Source organism: Alternaria atra (assembly GCF_907166805.1).
Source record: "Alternaria atra isolate CS162 genome assembly, contig: 21, whole genome shotgun sequence".
Taxonomy (NCBI): domain Eukaryota; kingdom Fungi; phylum Ascomycota; class Dothideomycetes; order Pleosporales; family Pleosporaceae; genus Alternaria; species Alternaria atra.
This window is the reverse complement of record NW_025091319.1, coordinates 4,238,247-4,252,485: the sequence shown is the minus strand read 5'-3', so window position 1 is coordinate 4,252,485 and position 14,239 is coordinate 4,238,247. Positions and strand designations below refer to the sequence as shown.

At 51.9% G+C, this 14,239-nt stretch overlaps 2 protein-coding genes across 2 annotated transcripts; both read left to right on the top strand.

The window, feature by feature from the left end:
* Positions 1-492: 492 nt before the first annotated feature.
* On the top strand, positions 493-2,343 carry ALTATR162_LOCUS1843 (uncharacterized protein; the record flags this gene model as incomplete). The annotated part of the gene is made up of 6 exons (XM_043309443.1): positions 493-545; positions 614-795; positions 852-934; positions 1,012-1,707; positions 1,754-2,239; positions 2,290-2,343. 6 exons carry the CDS (start codon positions 493-495, stop codon positions 2,341-2,343), a joined length of 1,554 nt encoding a protein of 517 aa, XP_043165378.1.
* Positions 2,344-2,930: 587 nt separating this feature from the next.
* On the top strand, positions 2,931-5,544 carry ALTATR162_LOCUS1842 (uncharacterized protein; the record flags this gene model as incomplete). The annotated part of the gene is made up of 7 exons (XM_043309442.1): positions 2,931-3,022; positions 3,322-3,473; positions 3,526-4,494; positions 4,544-4,651; positions 5,105-5,233; positions 5,287-5,445; positions 5,498-5,544. 7 exons carry the CDS (start codon positions 2,931-2,933, stop codon positions 5,542-5,544), a joined length of 1,656 nt encoding a protein of 551 aa, XP_043165377.1.
* Between the last annotated feature and the right edge of the window lie 8,695 nt (positions 5,545-14,239).

Here is a 14,239-nt window from a genome sequence, read left to right as displayed (position 1 = left end):
GATTGTCGCCATCTGCGTGCGCGATAGGGTGGATGATACTCCTGGGGGTCGTGATGGTGATTGTGGCTTGATGGGTGCCAATCAATGCAGATAGTCTGTAACATGTTTGTTTACTTGCTTACATGGTCTCTCGTTATACCTAGAGGTTCATTTTACGTAGGGTATGTACTTTCGCTTACACCAACGTCTCGCAACGTCCACACCGCAAATGGGTTCCTTTCGATGCATCTTATCAATATGACAATGGCCCATTAGGGTCTGGAATGGGAATTTGCGCATACATATACAAATTCGTATAAGCAACATTCCACAGCGTCAGGCATGCAGCTTCTGTGTCTTGCGGCAGTAGTAAGATGTGAGTCGATGACGTGGAGCTCGCGTACGCGTATCCGCGGATGGTGGGGCTGCCTGGAGAAAACGATGCAAATGGTCTTGCTGCTTCTTTGTCCAGACCCGCGTTAAGCAACATCTTCGTACTCTCTCCAATCGACAATGACACCGAAGCGCATCCTAGTAATCGCTGGCTCGGACAGTTCGGGTGGGGCGTACGTACGCATGCATGCATCCGTCCTCCATCAGCCACACACCACTAACAATCCTGCCACACCAACAGCGGACTAGAAGCTGATCAGAAGGTCATTGCAGCCCATGGCTGCTATGCTATGACCGCTACGACTGCATTGACAGCGCAGAACACGCTCGGCGTACAGGATATACATCACACGCCACCGGACTTTGTGCGGAAGCAGATTGATGCTGTTTGTGAAGATGTTGGTGTGGATGTGGTCAAGACCGGTAGGATGATGATTAGGAAGAGCTATCTGGTTAATCGATGCGCTGATGAAATGCAGGCATGCTTGCCTCCGCCGAAACAATCTTGATCACTGCGGACGCTTTCAGGAGACATGAAATTAACACTACTATTGTTGACCCTGTACGTTTCAGGTTCCATCTGAGTGCCCCTTGTATCCAATTCTCACAGTTTGCTGATTAAGCTGACCATATTAATAGGTAATGGTGTCAACATCTGGCTCACAGCTCCTTCCTGAAACCGCCATTTCAACACTAATTCAACACCTCCTGCCTCACACTACGCTTCTTACACCAAACCTTCCAGAAGCACGCCTACTGCTCCAGACCGCCGGCTTGAATCTCCCTGACCCCCAAAATGTCAAAGATATCGTCTCCATAGCGCAGCATATCCAATCACTAGGACCGAGATGGGTATTGCTGAAAGGTGGCCATTTACCATTGACCCACGGCCATGTAGTAAGCACCCAGAATAGCGAACAAGATGTCGTTTTGAATGTACTTGTAGGCGAGACTGGAGTCACGATGCTGGAAAGCCCGTATCTGCAGTCAAAGAACACGCATGGAACTGGATGCTCGTTAGCATCCGCTATTGCATGTAATCTGGCTGAGGGAATGTCGATGGTCAAGGCAGTGAAGAAGGCGAACCTGTATGTTGAAGCAGGAATCAAGACAGCTGTCGACTTAGGACAGGGGATTGGCCCAATCAATCACTTCCACTCAGTGTATATGCTGCCTTTCACACCAGGGAACTTTATCAGTTACCTGCTGGATCGAGAAGACGTGCAGAAGCCGTGGAAGGAGTATACTCAGCACGACTTTGTGCAGAGTATGGGCGCTGGGACATTACCAGTGGAGAAGTTCATGTACTATCTTGTGCAGGACTACCTCTTCTTGGTAAGTACACAGCCTGTCATATTTTAATCCGCATATGGGATAGTAGCTGACGGATGCGGAGGTTCAATTTGCAAGAGCGAACGCGCTGTCTGCATACAAGTCAAGCAACCTGAAAGATATCGGCCGCTCTGTGCAACAGGTCGTCACCCTCCAAGAAGAGATACAGCTGCATATCGACTTCTGTAAAGGATACGGACTGTCAGAAGCCGATATCATCAATGAAGAAGAGGACCAAGCCACCACGGCATACACCCGCTACGTCCTCGACATCGGCATGTCGCAAGACTATCTCGCCCTACAGATTGCCCTTCTCCCCTGCCTCATCGGTTACGGCATCATCGCTAAACGTCTCTATGAAGATGCCAACACTGTGAGGGTGGGAAGCAAGTACTGGAAGTGGATTGAACAATATGTGGCAGAGGAGTACAGGGAGGCGATGATGAGAGGGAGTGAGTTGGTAGAGAGGCATGCCGAAGGGTTGAGTCCGAGCAGGGTCGAAGAGTTAGCGGGTATCTTTATACACGCCACAAATGTGAGTACTCTGATGGAGACGATGGACGTTGATATGCTAATGCTACGCAGATGGAGAGAGGCTTCTGGGATATGGGGCTTAGAGCCGGGGATGAAACAAGGTGAATATACAAGGGCCTGTGATGCAGTCGTAGGCTGCAAAAGACGGATACAATCATAGGCGTTGCCGGACTGTCGTTCCTCACTATTCTCAATCATGCGTCTGTAGTCCAGGTCCAACTCCGGGTACCAAAAGTGAACGCGTACATGCTTTGGTCCCAACTTTGAAATTACGCATCAGAGCTTGCAATATGCGGGTCGCGATGGATTTTTCTCCATAGCCATCGAGGTGCAAGACCCACAGTGGCGAGATGTTTGCCGGTGTTGTTGGTGCGCTTCCCCGGGCTAACGGCAAGCTCCGCCCTTACCCAACTGGGCGAGACCCTGGCTCTAGTGGCGCTAGCGTCTCAAAAAATGTGCAAGCGCAGCAGAGGCAAGGCAACTTTTCCTGTCGCGCTCTGCCCTCTTACTTCCTCTCACTCCCAACTCACATCCTCTACCTTTTGTGCTTCTTCTCCCGCACAACACGCGACACTTCTACAGTCGCTCTATTATATCTAATATACCCTCGTAGTCCCCAGATTACGATACACACTCCCTCAGACTCGATCGGTTCCCCTTTCACACCAGTCCCTACAAAACACACGCACATCATGTCTTACAGCGGCGGTTACGGCGGCGGCGGTGGTGGTGGTGGTGGATACGGCGGCGGCGGTCGCGGTGGTGACCGCGGCTACTCGAACGGGTACGAAAACAGCAATGCTGGATATGGGTCTTACAACAACTCGACAAGCCATTATGCATCGTACGGGTAGGACGATACACCCCCTTCACACGGGAGAGGCATCACAGTCGTGGTTCTTGGACAGCCCTCCATCTGCTACATTTCTTCTTACAATTCTGCGCGCAGTCTGAGTCTGATCGTGCTGCCTGATGAGCTGTCTTTTACAGTCATAGCGGACGGTCAAGTACTCTTTGCGACAACGTAGAATTCCCCTTCTGTCACTCATTCCATCTCAGCGACCTTTGCTAACATCTATATAGTGGCGGCTACGGTGGCGGTTCCAACGGCTACTCCGGCGGCGGCGGAGGTGGCTACGGTGGTGGTGGTTATGGCGGCGGCGGCTTTGGCGGTGGTCGCGACGGCGGTGACCGCATGTCGCAACTCGGCCAGGGCCTGAAGCAGCAATCATGGGGTACGTTCCATATGCACTCTTGCCTACTCAGCGCAATACTAACGTTTTCTAGATCTTGACACCATGCCCAAGTTCGAGAAGTCTTTCTACAAGGAGGACCCCGCTGTTACTGCGCGATCAGCCGCTGAGGTTGCCGAATACCGCAAGGAGCACCAGATGACCGTCAAGGGCGAGAACATCCCTAAGCCCGTCACAACCTTCGACGAGGCTGGTTTCCCATCCTACGTCATGAACGAAGTCAAGGCCCAGGGTTTCGCAAAGCCCACTGCTATTCAGGCTCAGGGTTGGCCCATGGCTCTCTCTGGTCGCGACGTTGTCGGTGTTGCCGAGACTGGTTCCGGAAAGACGCTCACCTACTGTCTTCCTGCTATCGTCCACATCAACGCTCAGCCTCTCCTCGCCCCTGGTGATGGCCCTATTGTCCTGATCCTCGCTCCCACTCGTGAGCTTGCTGTCCAGATTCAACAAGAGATCAGCAAGTTCGGAAAGTCCTCGCGCATCCGAAACACCTGCGTCTATGGAGGTGTTCCCAAGGGTCCCCAGATCCGTGACCTCGCACGCGGTGTTGAGGTGTGCATCGCCACCCCCGGACGTCTCATCGACATGCTTGAGGCTGGCAAGACCAACCTCCGCCGTGTCACCTACCTGGTTCTCGACGAGGCTGACCGCATGCTTGACATGGGTTTCGAGCCTCAAATCCGCAAGATTATCGGTCAAATTCGCCCTGATCGTCAAACCTGCATGTGGTCCGCTACATGGCCCAAGGAAGTTCGCCAGCTTGCTGCCGACTACCAAAAGGACTGGATCCAGGTCAACATCGGTTCCATGGATCTCTCTGCTAACCACCGCATTCAACAAATTGTTGAAGTCTGCACAGAGTTTGAGAAGCGTGACCGCATGGCCAAGCACCTCGAGACCATCATGAGCGACAAGGATAACAAGATCCTCATCTTCACAGGCACCAAGCGCGTTGCTGACGAGATCACCCGATTCCTTCGTCAGGACGGCTGGCCGGCGCTTTGTAAGTTTGACTGCACTCCATGACACGAGCATTGCTAACCCATTTTCAGCCATCCACGGCGACAAGCAGCAAAACGAGCGCGACTGGGTCTTGAACGAATTCAAGACGGGCAAGAGTCCCATCATGGTTGCCACCGACGTGGCTTCCCGTGGTATCGGTATGATTGCAAACCCCCAACACTCCCCCCTCCTCACCTCCCCAACTATTATTATGCGTGAACTGCCATTGTGCTCTGCTTAGGTCGTCTTGTGCGCTTGTTACACTCGCTTCCATGACATCGTCCAGGGCTTGCATTTCTCTCGAATCTGATCCCCAGGGATCCTTGGTCACGCTGGCGAAGCTTTTAGTCTTCGCTATCTTCTGTTTCTGGTATTACCAAGGTATTACTGAAGCAAGCTGCTTGAGATACTTGACTTCCACAAGTCGCACTCTCTCTTCCAAGGGTTTCTGGACCAGGAGATATCCACAGCCTTCCCACTGGACTTGATGCCGTGATCTTCGTTGTAGCGCACAGAGACGGTTGCATGCAACATACAGCAGCTTCACGCGATCCAATCTTGATCGTCGTTTGCTCGTTCCTTTTATCAGTAACTAACCTTTGCTCTTCAAGATGTCCGCAACATTACTCACGTGTTCAACTATGACTACCCGAACAACTCGGAGGACTATGTCCACCGCATTGGTCGTACTGGTCGTGCTGGCGCTAACGGTACTGCCATCACACTCTTCACTACAGACAGTATGTATCCTCAAACCATTACCATATAAGTAAACCACTAACAGCTTCATTAGACTCCAAGCAAGCTCGTGATCTCGTCCAGATTCTCACAGAGTCCAAGCAGCAGATCGATCCTCGCCTCCACGAAATGGCCCGCTACGGTGGTGGTGGCGGTGGTGGCGGTCGCTGGGGAGGTGGTCGCGGCCGTGGTGGAGGCCGTGGCGGACGTGGTGGTAGGTGGTAGAAGTCCCTTCGACAACAAGCGAGACCTAACGCCAATCTCAGGTTGGACCGGAGGTAACAGCGATCCCATCCGCAACAGCCGTTGGTGATTACTTTATCCATCGCACTTGCTTATCACGTCATTAGAACGATGAGCTTACATTTCACCAACCTGATTTCGGCGTTGGAGGTAATCGTTTCGGACTTACTTCATGTTTCATCACATTTCCAAGCGCCACGGAAGGCTCAGGCTCTGTCGTACCCTGATACCCCATGGACAGAGCTTTGATCTTCATGCGTGGACACGATGTTGGTATGGCAGCATGGTTCTTTCACATATTAGACTGGCATGGTTTTGTTTCCTCTATTGAGGTTGCCATATTTAGCAATCCTTTGCGACCACTCAGTCGCTTTGCATGATGGTGCTGGTGGCGTTCATACTCAGAAAAAGTTTCTGTCACAGTAATAGCGATATAGAATACAAGTACTTCGTATCTTACTCATGATACTTTGCTTGATTTGATTGCCTTGTAGCAGTTGCCCTTTACTGGATGGACAGCGCATCCCTTGTAGAGCTGCTTTCCAGATGTCTGCTCTGTGGCTAGAAAATACGATCACCATCTAACGCGCTTCTCTATCAACATCAACATACTGAACACTGACTACACTGTCTGGCTCTTGTCGTAGTTTTCTCATCGTTCGTCGCTAACGATCAGATTCATGGCGCCTGTGTCATTCTATTCCTCAAAGATGCCGTTATTTTCCGTACATACAAGTGACTTTTGATAACATCCCAAGACGTAGTGCAAACTACCTTGGGGCGATGAATGCATCTCGCTTGCCCGGGTTTCAGTGAGAGTAGCGGTTCTAGAAGCCACTTGATAAGAAAAGAGACCTTGAGCGTTGACACCACCATGTGCCCCTAGAGCCGGCCACCTACCTTGACTGGGTGGTTTCGCCTTTCGTGGAGATTTGTATACATCCCATTATGTTACCAGCGAATTGCATGTAGAGGGGTTGTTATTCAATAATGTGAGACACATGTTATCGATGACGAGAAAAACAAGCTGCATACATGCCTCAGAAAAGACAAGATATGCAACAGCATTGAAACGATATATGTTTGCCAGTTTGAAGCCATGTCAAGCTTCAACTATATCAACACGATATGAGAGCAAAATCTCATCGCTGATAGCCTCGACAAATTTAGAGCGCCATGGTTTGCTAGCAGTATCGAAAAAGACATCCTGTCAAGACGCGATGCATGTTTATTGCCATTGTGCGACATTCCGCTCACCGAGTGTAACACAGTAGTCGTATGGACCGAAAATACGGTGTCTCCAAGAGACCGTGAACAGCCCCATTTCCCTGATTAAGACGATACACCCACTGGTTGCATCTGACAGTATCTGTAATCATGGTCAAGGTTCATGATGCAGCAAGTGCTGCAGGGGAGATAAAGTCCATGGTGAGTATCATGCGCAACCCTCGTTATTACCCTGGAACACTCACGATTGCCTTCGACTCGGAAAAGGCAATCGGATGGGGGTTCTTGAACAACGATACAACGTGTCCGGTCTGCATCTGCTCCACTGCGGCGGCCTTGATACGTTCAGTCATAGAGTTGTCAATGTCTGGTAAGAATCACTTTCCCACAGATAGACGCGGAGTGTCTCGTGCGGAGATCTAGGGAATCAAAAAGTACGTCGTGGACCAACGTAGAACCAAGTGGTAGCGAGAAAAAAACTCTATGACTGATGCATCAGAGATCGTCACAGGACGCTTCACTGGGTTTCCAAGAAGGTAAACGACCAGGTGACATCGTTGCAATCTCCATTTTGGCTCAACTGCATGAACGTGCAGGGCATAAAAAATACTCGAAACTAAACAGGCTATGGAACTGGAGGTGGTTGGAAGATGCTATTGTTTACGTTGAGAATATTGTAACGGTACGCAGGGTCTAACCATAGCCACTTGACCACACCGATGACCTTAAGGAATCTTTTGGAAAATGTAAGACTATCGACACGAATAGAAAATACTTGCTTTCCGGTTCGACCATAAGACTACGTAGATATTAGAGGTGCTGGGTCCTTCACACAAGACATGCGATCTTTGATGTGGAATGCATACAATGTCAAGAAGATAGCGTCCGATACACAGTGAGTATGGGTATGGACTTTGTAAATCGAGTACATGACCAAGGTTTGCGAGAGAGAAGAACACCCTTGGAGACAGAAATCATCAAGGATGCGTATGCGTCCATAGCGCGTGACAGTCAAATCAAGCTACACGAGCATCTCTACCAGACCGGTTGCTCGCTAAAGGAGACCATGGTAGCAGCGTCATAAAAGTTGACGGAATCAATATGAACATACTAAAGTGGAAAGGAGGAAGACGAAACCCTCAGTGCTTTGTCGCTATGAGATGGAGCCCTCTGCAGAGAAGGCCCGAATGACGACCATCAAAAGGCTGGATCGGCAATATCTAGACCACCATATCAATATACGACATAAAGTTGCGTCTGACCATTTGCATAGTTCCGAGAAGAGGGAATCATGACTGAATAACCGAGAAGATCCGATAACCTATGTACTACTATATCTTAGATGACTTGAAGTACATCACTCGACGACACGACAAGCAACAGGTGTTCACAGTACAATTGAAGTTAAAATAGAGTGAACTGCAAGATCACCCCGAAAAAAAGAACAGACATGTAGACGATGGCTGGGAGCGGCCGCTGACCGGTTTACGATCGCTGTGATGGCGCAAGCCGCGATCATGTTCTTGGAGCGGAAGATTCGCTTGTGCGGGAAGGATGTAACGGACGCACTGCAAGCGTACTGTGATCTTTCTATGCTGATCAATATGATCTACGGAAGCGAAAGCAAATCTCAAGAAGCAGTTGTCCATGCTCCCTACCTAACGAAGAATCGTGGTCTAGTCTCAGTATCGTGCAGTAGCGTGATCGATCTCATCGTCAGTCTCCAGGAGATTATTCGGTTAAAGACATCATCATCGTGGTTATTGTCACACTTTCAGGTTTTCCATGAGGACAGCTTCCAACGGAAGGCAGTCCGATCGGAGACGGCCTTATACAGGCGAGCACGGCGAGACAGATAGATGTTTCATTGGCATGCTCAAGATCGATGTGGATGTGCCCTGCGATACCACCAGGTAGGACTATCCCGAGGTTGGCCTGATCTGGAATGGTACTCATGGACGATCATCTTGTTTGAACTCCAGGAAATCGAGGCCCATGAGGATCAGCCAGGTCATGGGGAGTGAAGGTTGGTACATCCCTGTCAACGATACTTGAAGCTTGTACGAAACAGTTGCTGCTCTAATTGCATCGCCATGAGCAGGGAAGACGTAGCTCAGCACAGTCAAAGCTCCATGACGCAGCTCGCTTTCGCGTTCTTTACTGGGAATTGAATCTGCACGAACTGCAGTTCGGGCAATGGGTGACAGGTCGCCGGCCGCTACTGGCTACTGGAATGCATGTGCCTTGCGCTCAACCAGAAAACCGCATTCTGGGGCTAGATCGCGCTATTGTCCAGCGAATGGGCATCCCAATCTTAGGCTCCGTTTCATCTTGCGAATGTGTAAACTAACAGACAACAAGCTTTATCGATTCTCGACAGGGGCGCGACGTGTTCCAAGTATGAGAACATGGAGAGGGTCGTCAAAAGCTTCTGAGCCAGCTTGAAGCGGATAGAAGCCGTCAGACATGGGTCTTATGGCTGCATGTTCATGGTAGTAAAAGGACCGATCCTGTGGCCTGGCCATCGGATACGATACTCGCATAGAATCGCGTCGGATGCCTCGCTTGACTTAGAGTCGGGAAGATGTGAGAAGAGCGGAATGTGGAGCAAGTCTAGATAGATGATGATGTCCGTTCGACGCAGCGCTCAGATCCGCTAACGCGGCGAAGTCATGGGCGGAGAAGGCAAGGAAAGAACAGACGAGAGACGTCCAAGGAATGCAGGTGACAACTGGGATTCGGCACGGCGTGCAGGGCAAGCCCACGCTATGTCGTATTGAGGCTAACAGGCAGAAACGATCTGCGGGCTCCAACGTCGGCCATTCTTCGGTCGTTCTTAGTGCAGCTCCTGCGGGCAACTAGGTAGGGTTCCTGAAAGAAGCATTATTTGTCAAGGAAGATCGTGATTTGGGTGCGCCTACGTTACCGGACGGAGTGGGCCATGATTCTGTAAAATCTGGAGTGATAGCATGCGCATGGCCGTTGTCAATGCCGCAGAGGGTGTGTCGGGTATCACGGCCAATGGTACAGTATGGGGCTTTCCAAATAAAAGTGGGCGGGTGTATGCAAAGCTATGTCACGACCAAGATTTGATGTTGCAGGAGAGGGAGTATCGCGGACAAGGCTCGACTTGGGCGAGGTGACAATCACCAGCTAGGCCAAGGCAGATCGGGAAGATTAGGGAACATGTTTACAGCAGTGATGCGAGGAAGTTGCGATGGCGCACGGGTTACTGAAGAAGGAAGGCGCTACAGGACGTTGAGCGAACCCGGAAGCAGCGTGATCCGGAGTTCGCACCGACGTCGCACACATCATCATCATCATACACGACTAAATGTTGACGTGCATGTGTGCATTTCACCACCATCACCACAGATCTTCTACTCTACCGCCCTCCTGTACCAACTGGCACCGGAGGATGATCAGGTGACGATCAGCTTATATCCGCATGTCCATACACCGTGTACTTCTGGTGGGTTTCAGTGGGGAGGAAGACTGCAAAGTGGCAGAGGTCCAAGGTTTCTGTAACAAGGGTATCATGCATCCAGGCCCATGACTACAGCGCTGCAGGTGGCATCTGGGAGTCGCCTCCGCTTCCTCAATCTATGGACGGAAGGTATCCCGCTGGCTGCGCGCAATGCCGCGTGTCAGTTTGCGAGAGTTGCGAGGAATTTCGGACATGAGCAGCTGATGCGTGTGTGCATTGAGTTGCAGCAGGGACATTGGTTTGACAGTTACCAATATTTCCAAGTCGGCCATGAAATCGGCCAGTATAGTACCAGCATACTGACACCTGTGGTCTGGATCAACTTTATGCTTTCGCCAGCCTCCTCCGTCACGACCGAAGAACGTCTTGCTCACCTTTCGTAGGACATCTCCGTACCGTTTCCGCCACGTGAGCGACGTACGGCGGATCTATCCCACCGAAGAAATGGAACAGCCGCAGACCCACTTCGGGTATGGGCAGGGGGCGCCCTTGTAGTGTGACCCGCTCGCCCTACTTCCACCAGACATTAGCCGTAGCTAACAATACGCCTTCTTTCAGACTTACCAGTGGCTGGGTACTGCGCGGCATGCAATATCCTCATCACTGTCTCTTGATATTGGAAATCCCAATGTAGTTGTCATGACATGGGGGGGTGGAGTGGGTGGAGTCACAGCCGTCAGACTGGCCTCAAGTTGAAGTGAATATCTTTGGGTTTAGAGCGGTAACTCAAGTCGTGCTCGGGGAAATTTCAGACAGTTTCTCGCTGCTGCAATGAATGCGCTAGAACAATGTGTAAGAAAGTAGAAGCCCCAGAAGCCTGAAGTTTACATAGTCTACTCGCGGCGTGGTGTTCGCGCTGTAATCGAGATTACTTCCCGCTCCCGTTCGACGGCGCATGTGCGATAGTTAGCGGCATCTGTTCGTATGATCCTTGGTCCGATCAGTCTTGGTTTTGCACGTCCAATCACGTCGAATAACAGTGGGCTGCTCGAGTTTTGATGCTGATATAGGAGAAGAAGAATCGGCATTCTAACCGTCATATTCGCATCAATCAGGTCAAGAACATCTATGACGAGCACATTAGCCGGACGTTTACAGGTACGATCGTGGCATGTGAGTGGCTGGGACTGGGGTTCATCGGATGCGGACAGCCGGATGAGGCATACACCGTCGGGGGATGGAGCTGTACATGTCTTTGAGGCTTTCATCGTTGTTGTAGGGATACATAACTCTTCTGGATTAGTACCAGAGAGACGGTAGGCCGCCTTGTTGATGCAATGCGATGTGATGAACATGACGAGGGAGGCAGCAGCCCATGGTGTTTCATGGCTGATGTGACTGGCACACTGCAGCGCACAGAAGCAAAGATTCACGGTATGCCAGAGACCCACTTTTGGCAGGCTGACAGCAGCGCGACACAATGCTAGCCGACCTCGAACGTTTTCGTGCACTCGAAGCCAAGCAGACGCAAGGAAATAGTAAGGTCGGAATATACACCCGCTAACGTGGAGAGGCGCATCCAAGTCAGGTCTGCTGACAGAAGAGCAAGGGTTGATTATTATTATTATTATTATTATTATCATCGTGGAAAAATCACGATTCTGTGTGCACTGATGTGCTAGATGTGAGGGTGCGAAAGCGGAAATAAGAGCGAGAGTAAAAGCGCGCACACAGTGACAGACGGAGAGGATGAGTTGGTGGATCTCGAACAGTTGAAAAGCCGTGCCAATCATGGCAACCGCGGCGAGGGAATAAACCCTCGGGCTCTTACCGCTGGTGTGGGCAACTGTGTCAGTTGATGACGATTGAGCATGATGGACAAGTCAGCTCTCCGTCAGCTCAAAGGCGGCAATGCAAGGAAGCCAAGGATTGGCCGTGTGTGTTCGACCCGCGTTACGATGCTACGTCGATAAAATTACGAGGGGCATAACAATGAGTGTTCTGTCGCCCACGGACAAAAAAGCCGTCGGCGCGTATCCGTCGCATGTTGCTTTTGGTTTTCACACACCGCGATGAAGAGGTCGCTTGGGGGTTCGCTCTTGTTGACGCATTGGGCATTATTGCCGCTCCTCGAGGTCTGTGCCGTGTCCAATATTCGCATGCAGACGTTTTGCAGGCCGCTCTTGCCGAGGCCCGCAAAAGCCCGCCCGTGTGGTGAGGGCGTCGTGGGCCGGTGTGGTAGACAGCGGCGGTGATGTTGGAGAGAAGCATTTGCAGTGTTCTTTGTGATGTCTATATCTCGGGTCTCACCTAACGTGGTTTGGGTACTAGGCTTTGCGCGACTGTACCATGCCGCGTCTAGCGCGACGAGCTAGCTTTCAGCCTCATGGCATCGCCTGTTTCTTCTTTGCACATCTCGCAACAGCACCACGAGGGCGACACCGGGCGGCCACGACACGGGCAGAAGCCGAGGCTGGCTGCCGGGATCGCTGTGGGCCTGCACATTGCAAACGGGTGCAAAGGGCGGTCAGTACGTCACGGTTAGTCAGCCCAGCAGCACCGTGCGGCCTGTCGGACTATTTTTCTCACTAGTGCCACCTAGCCAACTTGTGTCTTAGCCCTCACTCTAGCCTACGTCGCGAATCTGACCCAGCTCAACCACCATCACCAGCCCGAACGGTACCTGGCTCTAACGCTGCCGTCACCGGCGATAGCTTGCGACCCCAGGCACACCAAGTCGCGCGTGTCCTGAGCTGCTACACGTGTAACTGCCACGAGCAACGCGATCGCCGCCCTCCCGGCGCGTTCGTCACTAAGGCACCCCACAGCACTCATACGCATCCTGTGCGCAGCCTCTGTCCTGCCACGCCGCGAGTCACTTGCGCTCGTAACAGAAGGCACCAGATCGCCCACCCTTGACGGTCCACTTCCGTGGAGCAGTTGCGCGACCATCCGAGCAGCCTCTCTCTCTCTCCCCTGCCTGGAGCGCGCTGCCTCGAGACTCGAACTTGCACGGAAAGCCCGGCGCCCGGACAAGAGGCTGATCGCTCGGCACGCTCGGCCTAGTTGAGCTTTCTGGGAACAGAGAGGGCTGGGAGAACCAGAGTCTGAGCGAAACTTTGAATCATCGACTCGAATAAAGGGCCGATTGTGTTTTGCCCCATCATCGCCATCTGCGGAGCCAGTCAGCGACGCGCATCCACCGCGACCACCTCTTTGGCCGCCTGCGCACCCATTCACCCTCGGCGAACAAGCTCACCCCAACCCGGTTTCTTCGTCACTAGCGCCACTTCTACACGGACCCGCACGCCCCTCTCGCACTAAAACGCCCACCAGTGTCCCACACTTTGCTGCTTGCGCCATTCCAACCTCGTCTTAGGCCAGCAGCCTAGAACAGCAACCATTCCCACTGTCACGGCTCGGCTTTACCGACTAAGCTGGCATCCCTGTTTTCGCCGCTACGGTCGTCTGTTACCTCATCAGGTGTGCTAAGGCTGGCTGGGTAAGCCGTCATCTTCTCCAGGCCGATCCATTGGTGGCCAATCCACTTCGCGCGCCACTCAGTCTAAAAGGCCTTTAGGTCGCGCTGTCACTAGCTGTGTTCCAAATTCACTCTCGCCCCAGCAGACCCGCAGTGCAAGCTCGTCAACCACTAGCACCGATTGTGTAACCTTTGCGTTGCACTTCGCTCTGCACCGCGCCAACTGCTCCGCGATTCGAGAGATCTCTTCCCGCTAACCTTTTCCCCTGCCCCGGTGCTCTCGAGCTTGCGCCTTCCGTGCGTTATCTTTTTGACGGTGCATATTTGCCGAACTGCTTGTCCTCCACCTGAGCGTCGTGGAAAACACACCGTCTGCAAATCATCCGCGTTTAACTTACACGCTACTCACGGCCTGACCACATTGCTTCTCCGGTTTGCTGGCTGTGCGTTTCTTGGCTCGACTCAGGCTACGTCTTTATACGCCCTAGCTGCTTGTCTTCCACAGACCGCGGCAAATCATCCGAAGACGGTTTGTGACGGACATATCTCTGCAGCCATCCCTCCTCGTGGGCGCACGCATCCAACCATCCAACCTCAGCTTAGAGCCTAGCTACCTTCGACACCTCGCCA